This window comes from Dendrobium catenatum, unplaced genomic scaffold, assembly GCF_001605985.2.
Source record: "Dendrobium catenatum unplaced genomic scaffold, ASM160598v2 fragScaff_scaffold_1117, whole genome shotgun sequence".
In the NCBI taxonomy this organism is placed as follows: domain Eukaryota; kingdom Viridiplantae; phylum Streptophyta; class Magnoliopsida; order Asparagales; family Orchidaceae; genus Dendrobium; species Dendrobium catenatum.
This window is the reverse complement of record NW_021319579.1, coordinates 1,740,090-1,760,424: the sequence shown is the minus strand read 5'-3', so window position 1 is coordinate 1,760,424 and position 20,335 is coordinate 1,740,090. Positions and strand designations below refer to the sequence as shown.

Sequence of the window (20,335 nt, the reverse complement as noted above, 5' to 3'; positions counted from 1 at the left end):
GTAGTATTGCTCCTTTTTTGAACTATCATTGTAATAAGTAAAAAAAAAACTTCTTTCTGCTTTGTTTTTCATATTGCAATCATAAATATCTATTTGATTATTATTATTTTCTTAGCCATAATTAAAATTAGCAGTTAATTAATTAGAATACATTGAAACGTGAATCACACTATGGGAAGAGAGACATCCTAATTACTAACAGTAATAAGTGGAAAAAATAAAAATAAAAATAAAGGCAGCTTAATTATTAGGCTACCTTTGGCCGATTTGATGTGCAATAATTTATCCATCCTCGCTTGCGACAAGCAGCAACCATGAATCCATATAGGGGAAAAAAAATCCATATTCTATTATTATTATTGTAAAATTTGATATATGAAATTTATTTTATTTTTAAAAAGCTTAAAATTATCTGATATCAATTTGCAAATAAATAAATAAAATAAAAAATTTAATCAGCTCATAATTTAATAAATCATAAAATTATTAAATATAGTATACTTTTGAGCTCTATACTACAATTATTTTCATATAATATATAATATAAAATAATAAACTATTTATTTATTTTATATAATTAAAAAATAAATCACATTTAAAAACTAATAATGCGTCAAAATTTTTAATAACATAATAATAAACTTAGTAATAATAACATATCCTTTGTTTTTTTCAAAAAATCATAAAAAATCTCTTCATATTTTTATAAATAAAACCATTAAAAAGATTATCTACCGAAATAATTGCCGCACGTCACTCTCATTTTTCTCGTTGTGTATGAACGGATGATTCGTCTGCAAGCTTGTCCTATTTCGTAAGGAAGCAAGAAGGCCGGTGGCCCTCGTGAATAATGACGTACGAACCATTTCACATTCAATTTATACAATTATTTAATTACTTATATAGCGAGTACAAGTAACCAGTCACAATCTAAGTAACTCGACAGTTAAGTAGTAAGTTTTCAGAAAACTAATACAGGATTAAATTAGTGTATAATTATGAGAACTAGTAGATTGTCTCTTTCGCGGAAATATTCATAAGATGCTTAGATCATCTTCAACCGTTCGGCAAACAACTGAATGGAGGCCCTCAAACGTCGCAACCGAACGACTTTTTTTTCCGACATTTGTTTGCTGATGAACAGTACAACGCCAATATTGACGCCGCGCTGTTCACCTGCTAAATTTTTATGTGTCAATGAGATTTACCCGCGAAATGGAGAATGACGGTTACGATGAGGGAAGCCCGCGAATTGGAGTTCGATTGGAGCAGAATTACCGCATTTTGATGTTTTGCTGTGAAAAATGGAGTTTTCGGTTTGAGATGCCCTTAATAAACCATTTAAATATTGAATGATTAATGATAGACCTAACACTAAGGTTTTCTTTTGTCTATTCTTAATAAAGCATAATGGTGCATCCTTATATTTCGCAAGAGAATATGAGATTACAATGCATTGTGATATATGCTATTGTTCATCAGTAACAAATGAAGATAAATGTTAGTGTCATCTCTGTGAAATCTTTAAGTAGAAGAAGTTAAATTTTTAAACATTGAGATGCTTTTTGGTGTAATTATTGGAATTTCATTTAAGAATTTCCGCACTTAAGCGTGCTCATCCCAGAGCAATTCTGGGATGGGTGGTCTAAGAGGAAGTTACACTAACAAGATAAAATTTTGATGCTCTTATGTCAAAGCGGATAATATCTCGATATTTAACAATTTGGATTATTAGAATCTCTCAACATTTGATGACAAATGTTAGTAATGATCAATAATGAGTAGCGTTAACGAACCGTGGTGGGAGATGTCATTGGTGGTTATGGACGTTTGTAGGCACCAATATTAATATACGAAGAATATTGACAATGATTAAAATTCAAACATTCTGTTAGATAATTCATGTTAATCATCTTTTATTATTCAATACTTTTAAGGCAACTTAGAATCTTAATTAAATTATAATTTAGTAATATTAGGCTCATTAAATTTGTCTCATCGAGCGCTCTTTAAAATTTTAAACAGACAAAATTTGTAAGTCGTTCGATCTTTATATAGTCTAAATAAGTTTTCAACTATAATTTTGAGTGTTATATTTAAGTATTTTTAGACTCGAATTATAATGTTTTATACAATACTCAATTTGTCACATCGAGATACTCTTTTGAACAAAATATTTTTGTAAGTATTAGTTAATTTAGTTGTTAAATTTTCCAAAATTATTATCAAGATTTTAAAATTAGATTTCCTTTACATTAAATTTATATTTTCATAATAAAATAAAAAAATAATAATAATAATAATTAGAAGGCTGCCACAAAGGCACAAACAACTCACATAAGAAAACTGTTGCCGTAAGATTCGTGCACGGCACGTGGGAGCTATGCCATTTTCTTTACGCCCACTCTAGTCGTTATTGTCCTTCTCCTCTTTTCTTCCTTTTTCTGGGGCATGCCCTTTGTTCTTTTCGTTGCTCACAAGTACCAATTAATGCTAAGTTTTCGTTTTTTTTTTTCGATATAAACTGAAAAAAAAGGGCAACCGGAATCTGTACCGTTTAAAAGTTCTGTTTGGGGAAAAAAATTGTATTTATTGTGCAAATCTGTTATTAAAGGGAAAATATCTTAATTTTTTTTTAAAAAAAAATTGAGGGCTTAGCCCATTTTATTGATAACAAAAAAGAAACTTACAAGTGTAATAAAGAAAAACAATAGCAAATCATAACATACACAAGAACAACAGATAAACAACAAACAGTTACAAAAAGACACAAAAATGGGAACAGAAAAAAATTGATCAGACAGAAAAAATTGTATGGCTGGGACTCAGAAATATATTGAATTTCATGATACGAGTTTCCATTTCTTCTTCGATTGCCCGTAGACCATCCAGAAAGAAGATAGTAGGTTGTCATCATTGTCCATAGCCTAAAACCCTGCTTGTCAAAATTGAGAAATCCTCTGAGATAGCCGAGCAGCACAAATCACCTCCGTAAATGGGTCGGACATCAAAAAATTGACACCAGCAATCCCAATGCATAGATGCACCAACTACAAAACAGGTAATAGACATTCCACCTAACAGTAGTCATAATCCGTCCAAAGAGGTACCATACCTCCCACAGAATAAAATAAAATAAAATAAAAAGACAGCAAGTGAAACCACATCAGTAATATTCTAGTTTCCAAGCCTCCTTAACCTCATTGACATTTTTCCAGCCCGATAACTTGATAATAATTGCTTTAGAGATTTTCTTGGCAAGAGAATTTGAATAGCATTAGACTTAAACCTTCTATTATTCCTCTCCAGCCAGATGAAATAAACAGCAACATTCAGAATAAGAAGGAGACCTGCTTAATACTTTCAGACTTATCCAAATTTTCAATATGGAGAAGAGCTAAAAACTAAAAAGACTGTCGGCCTAAAATAATGCGTCTGAAATGAAGTAATGAGTTTAACTAACACCTTAAAAGAAATCACATTCAAACATCAGATGTGACGTGGTCTCCAAACTATTATGGCAAAAAGTGCAAATTTTATTCGGAATTGGGATGTTTCTGGCAGCCAAAACATCACAAGTTTTTAAACCACCTCTGAGAGCCAGCCAAGAATAAGCCGAATACCTCAATGCATGTTTTTTATGCCAAACCAAATGATGCCAGTCAAAATGTTCATCATATACAAAATAGTATAAACATAATTCTTTAAACTTAGCGTTTCCCATATTGTCCCATCCAATATGATTCAAGCTATCATTATCAATTGAGAGATTCAAAATAAAATTCTTAAATGAGGAATTACCAACTTCCGAGATACACCAAGCCCCATTATATTAGAATAACTGATTTAAAATATCTTAATTAAATCAGTTATTCTAATATAAGAGAGATATTATTATAATTTTAAAAACTAAGAAATTGAATTTACAAAGTTTAGAACAAATGAACAATATTTGAACAATTGAAGAGTGTCACTCGATAAATATTTTTTTTTATAAGCTGCATCCATACATTATATTAGTGTCTAATATACGACAAATTGGACCATTCTTTTATATTATCTTTGTTGGTGGTGAGTCTATTTGAGGGCAAATTATTGCATCCGGTCACTGGACGCGGAAAATAGATTCGGACATCCAATAAAAATTTGCCACGTCACCTGCGCTTTTGACTTGCGCTTTGACTGCGCTTTTTGACTTGCGCTTTGCCTGCGCTTTGATGCGCTTAATTTAAAATAATATTTATTAATATCCGAACCTATCTCCTCATCCGGTGACCGGATACAATAATTTTCCCTATTTGAGAGCTCTCCATCTAGAAATTTAGTAGAAAAAGTTCACGATGTTGTGTTATATGTGTAAATATCTTAATGAGGGGGAAGATTAATGAATGAATTTTTTCTCTTTATTTTTTTGTTTTTAAAAATTTGATAGTGTTGAATAGTTCGAATAATTTCTACCCTAATCTCCAAATACGCTAACATCCAAATTCTATTTTTCCTATCCCTTTCACAATTTTTACTATGAGACCATTCTGATTCTATTTTTTTCCTATCCCTTTCATAACCTTCAATATCCTATAAATACCTCATTTGTGGAGCATGATGATATGAGGAACAATACATGAATTTCATCTTTATCTTTCTTTTCTGTTTTCTCTTTTCTTCTTTATTTGGTAGTGTTGAACAGATTGAAATGTTTGATTGGAATTGACAACCCTAACAAATAATTATTCTTTTTTGTTATTAATAATTGTTCAACTTGATCGGGTACAAATCTCGATATATATTTGAATAAAATAATTAAATAAATTCATATGAACTCCAATTTTAGATCAAATTGAATGTCTTGATGAGATAAAACCAAGAACACCAAAAATGGTATGATCCGGGTCCAAGCACTTCAAGCACACTAGAAACTTTTGCACGCTAATTTGAGGATCAACGAATATCGTAATCTCATTCGCTTAAAGTCAATTTGAGTGTCTTAATGCGTCAAATCCAACAAGCCTACTGTTATCTAATTGCAACATTATTAAGACACTTAAATGCTAAAAGAATGGTCTAGATCAAGAGAATTAATACAAGAAGTCTGATGGAGTTTTCTTAATTTTGATTATATTTATGGGGCATGCTACACTCAAAAATCTATAATTATACACAAACTCTTTATATGAAAGATGGCTTGGACCTTGGCTTGAGACTCCAAAGAGCTTTGAGATTTGAAGATTTTTTGAGCTCTACCCAATCACCGCTATATGAACATCACCATCAAACTACAACCACTTAATCACTGTCACTTAACTATGGTTTTTCAACCATTGTCATTTGACTACAGTCCTTTGACTGACATGAACTAATTATGATTTATGATCCTCTTACAATCGTTGCTCAATTTTGATTTTTCGATTACCTTTGCCCAAATATTAATATCTAAACTCTATCGTCTAACTACAATCTTTTAGCCTCCATCAAACTACTAAGGTCTTCGGACCTCAATTGGCCAACAATTATCCTACGACGACTATTGTCCTCTTATAATCCTCCAATCATTATCATCTAACTATGCTCTTCTGAACATCATCTCCTAATTATGATCCATCAATCACAATCATTTGATAAAACGTCTCCTGATCACCATCGTTGATCATCATTATTTTACTACGATCCTCTAACCACCATCTCTCAACTATAATATCTCAACCATCATTTTCTATATATTTCATGTCTAATATATTTTATCAATACATTTCTCAAATATAGGAAAATGAGTCATTTATAATAGATGACAAACACTAGTGGAATCATTTCAACTAGATTATATCACATGATTTTTCTCTTTTATGATATGACACAAAAATTTATCTTGATCGTGCACGAATCTCGAGGCAATTTAAGTTAGAAACTTCCAAAATTAAATTCAGAACCTTCTAAACTCCAATTTCAACAAACTTATGGTCAAATTGAATGTGTCGAAGAGACGAACCCAATGACACCAAAATTGGTCCAATCTAAACCCAAATGGGTCCAAATCAAGGGCTAAAGCTATTTGGAAGGTTTAAAGCATAAATTGCAAGTGGTATCCAAATATAACATGCTTATAGTGTAATCGAGCGGCTCCACAAGAAGAATTCAATGAGTCCAATATCACTTAATTATGAAAACATTTGGGCACATAAATGCTTGACAAACACTTTATGATCCAAGTGATCAATATGGGTCGTCCAATTGAGCACTTCAAATCTGCCCCTAATTTTCTCCATATTTATGAAGTATGTCACTCTAAAAAATCAATAAATAGATCCACACTTTTTGCATGAGAGGGGGACTTGGAGCACTGACCTTTAACGGAGAAAGCCCTGAGGATTCAAGAGCTCAAACACCACCACTGACAAACCTCCACCAAATGTTGCTGGACTTTTGCACGACCATCATCGAACCACCACCAAGACATCGACAGCTGCCGGACTTCCACCCGGCCGCTGACCACCACCAGACTTCCACTCGGCTAATGAGACTACCACCCGATTGTGGACTACCGCTGCACTTCTGCTCGACCATCTTCAAATTCCGGCCTGGTCGTCGAAAACCATTGGACCACCGTCGCTCGTCGACTATGATCACTCAAACTAGAATCGCCCTCTGACTATAGTCCCTTTGACCATCGTCGCCCATCGACAATGGTCCATCTGACCAACATCGCCCATCTAATACAGTCCATTTGACCTTCCGTCACCTGCTGACTACGGTCCCTCAGATCACCGTCGCCCATCGACATTTGTCTCTCTGACAAACATCACCCATGTAATACAACCCCTGCGACCTTCGTCACCTACTGACAATGATCACTTGGACCACCGTTACCCACTGAGTACGGTCCACCCTACCGTTTTTCACTCATTGACTACTATTCCTCCGATTACCGTTGCCCGACTACAGTCCTGCTAGCCGAATGAGCAGACCTGCAACCTCTTGAGAACAACTCTCATATCATTAGATTCTTCTAACTACCACCTTGTAATGTGCATATATGATGTATATTTACAACATCAAGCCAATGTCTTCACCTCATGGAAGGGCCTAATTTGTAATCAATAATAAACAATAGTGTAATCATTTCAACTGGACCAGGCCCATGATTTTTTCCATTTTCAGGATTTTTCACATAAAATATTAATATCACTTATGACTCTGTCACACCTCTCTCTTTATCTCTATCTGTAATGGATCTTAGTTCAAAGCTAAGACATTAAGCTCTCTCTACCACCGTGAATGTTCCAGTCCGCAACAAAAGTATTAGAAATTCAAACTTTATCAAATTTCATTTTTTAATGTTTATTTTTAAATAGATTTTTTATTTATATAAAACATATTCAAAAGATTATTATATTGCATTTATATTCTTTTCTTCTAATTTTAGGAGAAATAAAAAAAATTTATGTACTAGCTGACAAATTTGCATAAAAACAATTAACTTTTTTTTCATATACTAAAATAAATTCAGATAATTAACATAGCTTAACAAAATAAAGTCTAACTGAGCCATCTAAAAAAAAAAGGTTAAATCTCTTATTTAACTAGTGAAGATGGCAACTTACAAGTTACAACCATATTTTTAAGATGAACGATCATAATTAGTTGATTTTATTATGACTTATGGCTCCGTATGCAACCCACCAACATTTTTGCACTATAGTCCTATGAATTTGACAAATTAACAGCCACCATCTCCATCAAAATAATTGCTTTAAATGTGCATTTCATGCCCTTGAAGAAAAAGGGATGGTTAGCAAGTCACTTTCTTTGGAAGTGAGAGAGACAACAAAATTGAATTGAGTGCATTATAATCTGATATATATATCACTTGGCTTTGAACCGTTGAAATTTGAAGTGGATGCTCACTCTATGCCGAGAAGAGAGAGGATCATGACATTCTTGTTCCCCACACTATTGGAACTCAAATTATAATACCATTTTATTTGAAAAAATATATCTAAATAAAAATATATATTGATAATTCAATGTGATTGAAAGTAATATTTATCTTATAATCACAACATTTTTTAAAGAGATTTAATGATTGCTTATAGGATCTTAATTTTTAAATATAAAAATATGATTACCTAATCCTCTTTTATTATAAAATTTGTATAGATGAATATTAATTTTAATTTTTTAAAAGTGTGATAGATTTAGGAGCCATGTTGATAGCCAATCTTTCTATAAAATGGAAGAGAAGACTATGGTTAGAGAAGGATGGGAAGGAGCTATATGACCATAATATTTAATCCTTTGACTCTATGATGGATAAGAAAGAGGGCTCCATTTGTGATGTATAAGCTAACTGTCGCTAATGGGTCATACACACTTTGTAGTGGCCACCTATGTTGAGCCATCAATCGTGTCTCCAAGCCCCATCATCCGCTCATAATTTAGCCCAAACTCATAAGCTATTCCATCCTTAATTTCAACCACTTGTAGGAAGGAATCCACCAAGTTCATCATTGGACTTGAAAATATCAGCTATTTTGTTGGTGAATTCTTATAGGAAGCCTCTATGACCCTTTACACACCCACATATTATTTGACTTATAGCTAATATGCCAAGAAATTCTCTTTTGAAGCCTTCATTTAGGGGTGAAACTAAGAAGAGTTTAGGGTAGGTAATTATCCATCATGAAATCTTTTTTTTTTTTAATCGAATAATAAGCATTTTAACTATTTTGCCCACCTTCATTAAATGCTGCTGCCCAAATTATAAGAAAAAAAAATCATTTTATTTTATTTCATATATAAAATCATGCATTTCACAATCATATTTTTCCCACAATTAAATGAGAAGCTAAAGATGCCTCTACCTTCATTTGAATTTATTTCATTACGAAAGAATTACATCTTTCATCATCCAATAGCTTCCACCATAATGTCCATCGATTGATTGTCGACAAATTGCCTTAACTTTTGATTATCATCTCATCTTCCAACCAACATCCTAGGTATAATATCTCAAGCTGGAAACTCATCCTTTCTCCAAGACTCATCCCCCATTTCATAGACAATCAGATGCCTCCTAACTAATTGTTATCATTCACAATGCTATCCCATTAATTATAAATATTTTTTTTTCAAATTATGATTAAGGGACCCCATTTGCTTGCCCTATTATTATTCCCAAGTCGGTCTAACTTGTGGTGATCATTATTAATAACGTTATTGTGATCTACTGATACTACTTCATCAATGACAACATCATTTGAATCTTGATTGTTGAGATTAGTACAACCTCTGATTTGAACTTATTTAGACACAACGTAATGAAACCAAATATTTCAAAATCTAATTCAATGCTTCAAGTTCATCTAAAGATCTACACATTTATGAAAAAAAAAATGCTTTATAAGCAAAAAATATAAAGACACTAAATAATAAATTATTTATATTTCAAATAATTTAAAATTAATTATATAAATATTTATAATTGTAATTAATAATTTGATTAATCAAATTCATGAGATAAATTAGATTTTAAAATCATGCCTACGTGCATGACTTGTCATTCTCATTTTTCCTCATAAAGGTTGAATATTGAATTATTATAAAAGTAATCAAATTTAATTTATATATAATTCTTATTAGAATAACGCATTGTTCTTATAGATTACCGGATAATCAATACAGTACCAGCTACCGAAGCCGACAGGTGGAGGTGGGCGTCGGAGACCGTTACCGTATAAAAGGAAGGCCCTAGATTCACGGGATGAGCTCCGCCTTCTTTCTTTCCTCTTTTACGCTTCCTCTCCTCTTCATCCATTCCGCGCCTACTGAGAGCCAACTCAATTCTAAGCTACCAGATGTGTTTGGGGTTTGATAGATCTTGCTACTAGCGCACTTCTATTGTAGCGTGCAGTTATCTTGTCGACAGATCCTGCTCGATATATTGGAGAACCGGCCGGTGAGGAGGTGGACCGTGTGTGCGCCGGTGCTTGTGAACTACGGAGGTGGCGATGCAGGAGGCCAAGGGGACACTTGGCTGCTTCTACTCCTCTCTATGATCTTGCCGACCGACGCTCTCTTGAAAGGAGGGATTATAGCTGAGAGGGCGGCGAGCTGCATGAGAGATCTGGTAGCTTCTTTATTCTCAGCGGAGGTGTCGAGAAACGTAGGGAGGGACAGCGGGCTTGTTATCCGGAGCAGGGGAAGATGGGGCAAATGTGGTTGATTTCTTTGTAGATCTGTACGTTTTTTGCTGTATTTTGCTTCAGATCTGTGACGGTTCTTTTGAAGGAGGGCATTTTTAATTTTAGGAGCTCACAAAGGAGGTGTTTTTGAGGCTTTAGGGATCTGAGATCTGCAACGACGGTCAAGATGCAGCAGGATCAGCGGAAGAAGGTGTGGTATTTCTTGATCCGTACCTTTTAACCCTTTTATTACGATCTTTTATCTGGCTTGAAGCTTGGGATCTGCTAACGGCGGAAATGATGTCGTTTGGTGATGTAATTGGGGTTGATTGGATCCTTGGGAGATATGATAAGTTGAATGTTGACTTGTTTCACCTTTTAGATTTGCTATTGCTTTTGACCTGCAACCTTCTCTTTGAATTTGATATCTTTCTTCTTGCTTTCATGTGTGCTTTTCGAACTATCTTGATGCCTGATCTTGCGAAGCTCCTCTAACTGGAATATTGATAAGGATTTAAACAGCTTTGCTTGAACGAATATCTGCTACAAAGTTGTGATTGATCTTTTTAAAGGCTAGCTTAGTTGTTTAATAGTCATTCGATTCCCTCAATAGAGAACAAATCTGCTTTCAATGAATTGGACTGTCAGGCTTAATCTCTAAGGTTTAATTGCTCCATTTATTTAGTATGCTCATTTGCTCTTTATTATTTTTTGGGTGTGTTATTCAATTTGCTTATCACTACTATGCGCCAACCTAAACAAGCCAATAAATTTGTGCTTATTATGAATTTTTACCGCATGGTTAATACTCATCGATGATTAATGCATTGAGATTAAGCCATTTGAGAGGCCGAATGTTTCTGTGTTTTGTAGAATTCTCCAGAGATGGACTTTTTCACAGAGTATGGGGATGCCAATAGATACAAAATTCAGGAGGTTGTTGGGAAAGGAAGCTATGGAGTTGTTTGCTCAGCCATAGACACTCATACCGGAGGAAAAGTGGCGATCAAGAAGATACATGATATTTTTGAGCACATCTCAGATGCTGCCCGAATTCTCCGTGAGATAAAGCTTCTTAGGCTTCTTAGACACCCCGACATTGTAGAGATAAAGCACATCATGCTACCCCCTTCAAGAAGGGATTTCAAAGATATCTATGTTGTCTTTGAGCTTATGGAGTCTGATCTTCATCAAGTCATAAAGGCTAATGATGACTTGACAAAAGAGCATTACCAGTTTTTTCTTTATCAGCTGCTGCGTGCCCTGAAATACATTCATACAGGTTAGAACTTTCACCTTTGATGCGGTTAATTTGTTTTTCTTTTGTTTAAAATTGTATTTAATTTGGTTATTTGTGCTTGTGCCCTCGAAGTAGATATATTGTTTTTGATGATTTGACTGTTGCTGCATTGTTACCTTCTATTCATATCTATGGTGTTAAACAAGAAACTGCAATATAATTTTTTAACAATTTCTGAGCATCCTTATTTTCCTTTGGCTGTTAAATTGATTCACATTTCCTTTTTATTCAATTTAATTTTCCTAATGTTTAATTTCTTTTTCAGCACAACCTGTGTTATGATCAATATATATTGAGACTCTCATGGCTATTGCAATACTTTTCATTCTTTACGTGTATGTTTAAATTGGATAATTCTAATGCAGCTAATGTTTATCATCGAGATTTAAAGCCCAAGAACATACTAGCAAATGCAAACTGCAAGCTCAAAATTTGCGACTTTGGATTAGCAAGAGTTGCATTCAGTGATACCCCCACAACAATTTTCTGGACGGTTTGCTTCTAGTACTTTGGTTGCTTGATTTTTTTTTTCTTATTATTATTTTTAAAACTTTTAGGTATGAGTTTTTATTATCATTTTAAAATATGACATGCAGGATTATGTTGCGACAAGGTGGTATAGGGCACCTGAGCTATGTGGCTCATTCTTTTCCAAGGTAATCTTTTGGTCCATAAAACCTGAAATAAATTTTTTTAGTCAAGAATGCTGATAAGAAAACGCTATATTGATGGTATATGAACTGTTGTAAGCAATTAAATTCACCTATTTATCTTTTTCTGGCTATGTAATTGGAATATGAACTTTGTGACCCATACTAACAAGAAAGAATATAACTTGATCGTTTCAACCTTTAAGTTTCATTTATTTATGCCACTGTTGGGCCTGTGCTATATGAACATTATTGGTAAATTGTCATTTTCATGTGTGAGTAGGCTTTTGTTGATGCATTGCTAAGTATTAAATAGAATTAATACATATGATATGAGAGCCTCAATTCTTGTACGCCTTTCAACGTATCTATAATAAGCTCATGAAGGAATCACTCTCCTCACTCTTGCAATCTAATGTACCCCTTCCTTTCTCCCTCACATGTCGCGTGTATGCATTATTTCCAATGTCAAAATGTCCTGGACTAGCTTCGCAATTCAACATTTGAATTTCTAGAGACATTCTATTGTCCTTGTCTAAAAGCACTACTAATACTTGACGATTGCTTGGTACTTTCTAGTTACTAGAAAATAAATGTTTGTTCAGGAGTTATTTTGAAGCTCTACATGCTAACATTTTTTTGTCTCAGGTATTTTATATTGTTTTACTTTCCAATATATGTGTATGACAAGAATGATAAATTCTTCCTTTGCAGTATACACCTGCCATCGACATTTGGGGCATAGGTTGCATTTTTGCTGAGGTTCTGACTGGGAAGCCTTTGTTTCCTGGAAAAAATGTTGCTCATCAATTGGATTTGATGACTGATGTTCTAGGCACACCTTCTTTGGATACCATTTCACGGGTATGTCGGTTTACTATTTATAAAATATTCTGAAAGGTGCTCTATATCCAAGTTTATAAAGTATTTTGCTAGTCCAGGTACGAAATGAGAAGGCAAGACGGTATCTAAGCAGCATGAGGAAAAAGCTGCCCATACCTTTTTCACAGAAGTTTCCAAATGCGGATCCGTCTGCACTGAAACTCTTGGAAAGACTTCTAGCATTTGATCCAAAGGACCGGCCAACTGCTGAGGAGGTATATACTTCTCTTTTCTTGCTGAAACTCCTCTGTTTGTTCATTAATTCAAGCAAACTATTATAGCTTATGGGAATACAAAATTTCATATGATATCTTGCATGATGTTTTTTGGTAGATTAGTTTACTATTTAATTGGTTTGTAATTATAGGCATTGGCTGATCCTTACTTTAAAGGCTTGTCTAAAGTGGAGAGGGAGCCCTCCTGCCAACCAATCACAAAAATGGAGTTTGAATTTGAGAGACGAAGAGTAACTAAAGAAGATATTAGGGAACTTATCTTTCGTGAGATATTGGAATATCACCCTCAACTTCTCAAAGATTACATCAATGGAACAGAGAGAACAAACTTCCTTTATCCTAGGTCAATTCTGTGATTATATCAATATACCATTTAATTCTGTGAAGTGAATGAGTCGTTGTATACCTATTGCTGATGTTTTTATCTCAATCTTATAGTGCTGTTGATCAATTTAAAAGACAATTTGCTCATCTTGAAGAAAATGGTGGTAAAAGTGCTCCTGTAATTCCACTAGAGAGGAATCATGTTTCTCTTCCCAGGTAATGTTAATTATCGTTATTTGTGTTATAGGAATCTTGCACTTTATTGTTAATGCCCGTTGCATCTTCATTGAGAAATTGCATGACGTAATTAGTTGAGGATGTTAGTGGAGAAAATAGAGTATTCTGGATTGAAATGGGGGGAGAGGGAGGTTCCACATCAAGCTTTTCCTCTTTCCCTTCTACTTGCATAAGCCGTCAATCTAACTTATTAGAAACCAACTATTTAAGGTTGTATGTCATTGAATTAAACATAATTTGCATGATTTTTAAATTATTTTTAAACACCTATAATCGATTGTAAATACTTCAGTTTACTGAACAAATTATCTGCATATGATTGTACCATCATACTTATTGTTAAATCTTGATCTTATTCTGCTACATTTGTCATTATAATCTTTTTCCATGAATACTTTAATGGATAACAAAGTTGATTTCCTGCTTCATCTGTCATAACATTTTAGTTTTTTTCTTTTTCAGATCATCAGTTGTCCACTCAACTACAATACCTCCGGCGGAGCAAGGTAATAATCCTAGAGGAGCTGAGCGGATTCCTGGACATATAGGAAGGGTTTCACCAGCACCTCAAAGGATCCCAGTTGGTTTGTTCTTTGCCCTCGAGCCTTATCTCTTTATCTCCATTTTAGTCCATTCTTCTAGTTATTTTGCATGTAGGATTAAAATAATTTCAATTTAATGACTTTGCAGCGAAGCCGGGAAAAGTTGTTGGACCAGTAATGCCGTTGGAGAATGGAAGCATAAAGGACCCATACGATCCTCGACGTCTGATAAGGAATGCAGTGCCTCCACTGCAACCTTGTCTTCCTCCGGCTTACTGTTTTCACAGAACTGCCAGTAAGTCAGCAAGCAAGATGGGAGCCGAAGTTGAGGATAATGCACGCCACCCTCAGCCTTGCATGCCCAGTAAGGTGGCTCCAGACATCGCAATAGACATGAGAGCATCTCCATTCTTTCTGTTAGGCGCCAGTAAACCTGCACAGAGCGAGAGAACAAACGGCATTGATGCTAACATACTTGAAGCAAAGCCCATCCCATATGTTGGTATTGCTGTCGCGGCCGCCTCCGTTGCCCACCGGAAGGTCGGCGCCTCCCAATTTGGCATGTCGGGGATGTACTAGGTACCTGACATTAGTGACTTCTGCTCTTCATTTTTTTTCCCCTTCATTGGTGGTTTGAGAACGAACTGCTACATTTTAAATGAGAGGAATTGGATGGGAAATAGTTGGTCAGACAATAAGGAGATGGTACAGTTTGAAGGATCTTGTAAAACATAGTTCTAGTAAAACTATTCAATTCCAGTGAACTCATAGATATTGCTCTTCAAATAATTTATACGGACGAAAAATGGTCGTTTGTGTTGCATTTCATAGGCTTTCTCATAACAATTTTAGTTTGGGGCAGCACGCGATGAAAATTTATATCTTTATGGAAGGAACAGTATGTCCATTGGTGAGAGAAGCCATCTTTTTTATTTTGTAAATTATGATGCAGCATAATATTATATTAAAATTAGGATTTTAAGTTATAATTTTATTATTTTGGTTAGGTTTAAATGAAAAAAAAAAATCTCTTATATTTAAAAAACTTATTTATTAAAATTTATGCTAATACAAGAGCAATAGTAAAGTTTTACACATGGGAGAAAATACGTGCATTAATGCGTTCATTGGTTAAGCAGACAACGGCTAGACACGAGAGATTGACTATTAACTAAAATATTTCGAATTTGAAACTTACATATGTGATGCGTTCTTGAATTTGTTTAAATATTCTTGATGGAAAAAAAAATAAGAATATTTTAAGAAAATTTTAATTAGGATATATCAAAAATTAATTTATTTTGCCATGTGTGCAGGATAAATTTAAATTACATTTATCTCAAAAAATAGGAATGAATTTAAAATTCATAATAACCAAAATTCTCTCCATATATGCAAAAACACTTTGAAGGGTTTAATGTTCATCAATTAAATATTCATGAATTTAATTATATTCTTAACTATTTAAAAAATATGTGTGTTAGTTCACTGTACCACATGAGGGGGAGAAAATAAAAGAAATCTTGTTTTCCTTAGATCTAAGATGTACACGACACTCACAAATATGAAACAACCAAATATTGACATGAAACAACAAAATTTAATATGATAAAGGATTCATGTTATGATTGTTCGTCAAATTTTATGCAGGTTGTCGACTATCTGATATCTTGATATCTCGAGACCTGATAATGCTAGACTTACAAATATTAAATGAAGAATAATTGCTAATGCTTATAAAAATTATCATTAAAAGTGTGAGATATGTCATCAAAATTAAAACAAAAATAGTCGTATCAAAAACTTCTAGTGCATTTTCTATTAAAAGTGTAAGATATGCTCAAAATAGATGCTATTTATCAAAATGATAAGAGTTCATTTTTTATTTTAAGCCATAGTAAATTCAAGTGCTATTTTATTATACAAAATAATCACTCTATAATTTTAATAAAATTGATACATAAGTTGATAAGCACATCCATTACCAACGCAATTTCGTACAAATAATTAGAATATGTTTACTATAGATGGAAAATTATTCAGTAAAAGGCAAAGGGCAAAGCGCCTTCCTTTCTAGTGAATGATAACATATCTGAGTCAACTGAGGTCTGGATGACAGAATAAAGAGCAAGGTAAGAGGGTGCGGAGACCTAGAGGTTTACCTGCAAGTTGACTAGTGTAGCAATTTTCGTGGCTGGCCATTTGATTTGGGAAGGCAGACCAGCTGGGGCTGATCAGGCAAGCCGTGGATGGCTTATGCAGTTATATATTTCGATGAAAAAGCTGTAATCTTGAGAAGATCACTAAGAAAGTGCGTTCATTTGCACTCGGTAAGATTATATTCTTCATTGAAGTGCCTCCTCAAGAAGCTGTACGTAACAGTGAATCTTTATAAGCTGTGCATTATAGACATTTACCAGTAATCTCTGCATGAACATGAGCCGCAACTAAAATGGTGAAAACGATTAGAATCACGCAGAATTATCAACCTGTTCTCAATTAATGATATGTATTTGATTGCATCGTGGCAATCTTCGCAAATCCTAAGGTTTTTAATCACCCGTACTGGCCTTCCAGGGGTCAGACGCAATATGCCATAAGCAACAGCAAGCTTTTCGCTGTGAAACTTCAACATTTGCTCCTTTTCTTCCTCTTCTACATCATGCAGAACCAAATTGGTTGCCGAAACGTAACCAGCCTTCTTCATTTTCATATCTAGTTCCTCTAAGAAAGCATAAATCTTCGCCTTCTCTGGATGTAAATTGTCCCCAACTGAGAAAGTATGAACTCTGTTATCCACTTCGATCCAACTGAAGCCAGGAACCTTTCTTACACCTCTATCTTGCATCATCGCTCTAAGTTTGCTTGCCTCAGCCCAGCTACCAGATGACGCATAAAGGTTTGATAGAAGGACGTACATTCCAGCATTATTAGGTTCCATTTCAAAAATCTTTTCAGCTGCTTTCCTTCCTAACTCAGTATGCCGATGGATCCTACTCGCACCAAGCAGAGCACCCCACATTGTTGCGTCCGGTTCAAATGGTAGATCTTTTATCAGAGCCTGAGCTTCTGCTAGGCGTCCTGCTCGTCCCAGAAGGTCAATCATGCAGGTGTAATGCTCTGCTTTTGGTTTTATACCAAAATCTTGATGCATTGAATAGAAGAAATCAATGCCTTTATTTATCAGCCCAGCATGGCTGCATGCAGATAGGACTCCAACCTAAAAAATGCACAAAAATAAAGCTAGAACAGCAATATGCGAAGCTTACATAAGCAATGAAAAAGCTTACCAAAGTAACGTTATCCGGCTTCATCTCTGTTGTTCTCATCAAATCAAATGATTCCAATGCTTTATCCCCAAACCCATGCCGAGCATAACCAACAATCATGGTGTTCCAAGTGACGACATCCTTCTGAGAAATCTCCTCGTATGCTTTATATGCTTCATCTATGTTCCCACATTTAAAGTACATTGACAGTAGTGCGTTCCCAACAAAACAACCCAATCCATAGCCTGCTTTGACCAGCCTCCCATGCACTTGCATTCCACATTCCAACACAGCAATGTCTGCACAGGTACTGAAGGCACAAGTAAATGATGATCGATTCATTCTCTCCCCACTCCTCCCCATCTCTATAAAGAGTTGCAGTGCTTCTTCACTGTGACCACTCTGAGCATATCCAGCAATCATCGCAGACCAAGATATAGGATCTCTATCATTTATCTTATCAAAAATGCTACGTGCTTTTTCAATCATCCCAACTTGCGCGTAACCAGTAACCATTGTGTTCCAGGAACTGATATTCTTGCATGGCATTACATTGAAAAGCTCCTCTGCCTCATCCATCCTTTTGTTCTGCACATAAGCCGCAACAATTGCATTCCAAGTTACAATATTTCTTTCAGGCATTTCATCAAACATTACTCTAGCCTCATCTAACATCCCATTCTGAGCATACCCTGAAACCATAGCCGTCCAAGTGAACACATCTTTATAGGGAGATTCACCAAAGAGACGCCTTGCTTCCATCATGTATCCCTTCTGCGCGTAACCAGATATCATTGTGTTCCACGAAACGATATCCTTCTCTAACAACCTATCGAAAAGCTGCTGAGCATCCACCAACCTATTCCTCCGCAAATAACCAGCAATCATGGCATTCCAGGACACCGTATCCCAATACGGGTTCGATTCAAAGAGCACCTGAGCAGCCTCAAAACGACCATTTTGTAAATAGGCAGCAAGAATCCCGTTCCATGAGACGGAATCCTTCACAGGGGCTCGGTCAAATATCTCTTGTGCCTGCTCGACTTGACCACTCTGAGCATAGGCGGAGATCATGGTGTTCCAGGAGACGATATCTCTCATCGGCATTTGCTCGAACATTCTGCGGGCGGCACCTAGCTTGTCATACCGAACGTGGCCATTGATCATGGTGTTCCAGGAGACCTCGTCGCGGTGAGGCATGGCGTCAAAAAGCCAGAGGGCGGATGAGTATTGGTCATTGGAGAGGTAGCCGGAGAGCATAGTATTCCAGGAGACGATAGTGCGGCGGGGCATTTGGTCGAACAGTTGGCGGGCGGCGTCGAAGCGGCCATGGCGCATGTGGTACGTGATAGTTTTGTTCCATCTCACAACATCCGCATCTAACGACCGCGAGGAAGGCTTCTTCTTCCTCTTTACGTTGCTCGAGGTGGGATGCGAGAGGTTTCGGCGTTCGGCTTTTGGGTGTCGGGCTGTGGCGGTATGAATAATCGAGCGTGGGATGGGAAGTTGGCAGCGACGCAACATGACGACCTCTTGCGCAAATTTCTAGCCGTTGGTTTCCTTACCGACGATTGTAATTGAATTAAGTCAATTAACCGGACATTTTTTCCCAATCATAAAAAAAAAGCGTTAAAAATTCATTGAAGAGTTATTTGCATAAAATTCATTGAACTTTTTCAAAAGATAATTATTCTTAATTTTAAAAATAATTATAATAATTTATATATTATTAAATAAAAACTATTAACACTGGTATTAATTATGATTACTCTAAATCTAAATTTTTAGTAATATTTAGATTTTAGTTGGAATGATTCATGAGTGAAACAAACAGCTTATAAATATAAGAGATTATCTTTCATTATGAATAATTTCACTCAAAATAAATTTTTATGTTTATTTCTTTAATTAAAAATATAAGAAAGTACAATATTTGTCATATCAAATAAATTTTTTTATATATGCTATTAAACAGTAACTATGAGTGAGAGTTAAAAGCCCTAATACTTATATTAGATCACCACATAATGATTTCATCATATTAAATAGTAAGATCAATTACACTATATCATGAAATTATTTTATTATAGTAATCTTATAAGCCATAACATTGCTAACTATACAAATAATTCCCCATGCATTACTGTTTTTTTCCGGTTCCTTTACAAAACAATATTTCACCCTAATGGTGACAGCTGAAGTTGGGCGGTTGCGGTGGCGGCCGGTAGCAATAGTGATGGTCTAGGGCAATGACGATGAATTTATGATGTATTTGAAACTTGCTCAAATATAAAGAATTTTAAATACATCATGATGTGGGGAGATCAATGAAGAAATTGAGCAAAAACACAACTAAACTGCTTAAAAAAATCAATGAAGTTAAAATTGTTGGAATTCCAAAAATATATCATTATCTCATATCTTCCTCTTACAGTTTGTATATATAAATGCAAAAGAAAGTTTTAGAAGATTATAGAAAAGGGTACAACCTAGATATACTAAGGCTAAGGAGTATTCTACTTATGATGCACTGTATCATTCTCACAGTGTATTTGATGAAATCGCATGTGGGAGCAGGGTGAAGGCACAAGCCTAGTCATCACCAGAGGGAGAAAGAATGGGCTTCATGCAAACATGCGAGAAGTGAACAAGTTGAATCGCACTACTCGCGTGCATTCGAGCCAGGAGAAGACTGCGTGAGTTCCAAGTGTGCAATGGAG

At 35.0% G+C, this 20,335-nt stretch overlaps 2 protein-coding genes across 4 annotated transcripts; one reads left to right on the top strand and one right to left on the bottom strand.

Annotated features, from left to right (window-relative positions):
* The first annotated feature begins 9,724 nt into the window (after positions 1 to 9,724).
* LOC110113796 (mitogen-activated protein kinase 10) lies at positions 9,725 to 15,174 on the top strand. 3 transcript variants are annotated; one of them, XM_020846494.2, is made up of 11 exons: positions 9,730 to 10,211; positions 10,302 to 10,386; positions 11,049 to 11,457; positions 11,841 to 11,968; positions 12,072 to 12,131; positions 12,840 to 12,989; positions 13,067 to 13,222; positions 13,375 to 13,586; positions 13,682 to 13,783; positions 14,267 to 14,388; positions 14,495 to 15,174. In XM_020846494.2, exons 2-11 carry the CDS (start codon positions 10,363 to 10,365, stop codon positions 14,923 to 14,925), a joined length of 1,794 nt encoding a protein of 597 aa, XP_020702153.1. In that variant the 5' UTR covers positions 9,730 to 10,211; positions 10,302 to 10,362; the 3' UTR covers positions 14,926 to 15,174. The 3 variants fall into 3 exon arrangements, with proteins under 3 accessions (XP_028554465.1, XP_020702153.1, XP_020702152.1); XM_020846493.2 differs by having other exon boundaries at positions 9,730 to 10,231; XM_028698632.1 differs by having other exon boundaries at positions 9,725 to 10,386; positions 13,067 to 13,190; positions 13,382 to 13,586.
* Positions 15,175 to 16,264: 1,090 nt separating this feature from the next.
* LOC110113795 (pentatricopeptide repeat-containing protein At4g02750) lies at positions 16,265 to 19,175 on the bottom strand. Its single transcript, XM_020846492.2, has 2 exons — positions 17,637 to 19,175; positions 16,265 to 17,566 (listed from the first exon to the last, which is right to left on the bottom strand). The coding sequence occupies exons 1-2, from the start codon at positions 19,137 to 19,139 to the stop codon at positions 16,760 to 16,762; spliced, it is 2,310 nt and encodes a 769-aa protein (XP_020702151.1). The 5' UTR covers positions 19,140 to 19,175; the 3' UTR covers positions 16,265 to 16,759.
* Between the last annotated feature and the right edge of the window lie 1,160 nt (positions 19,176 to 20,335).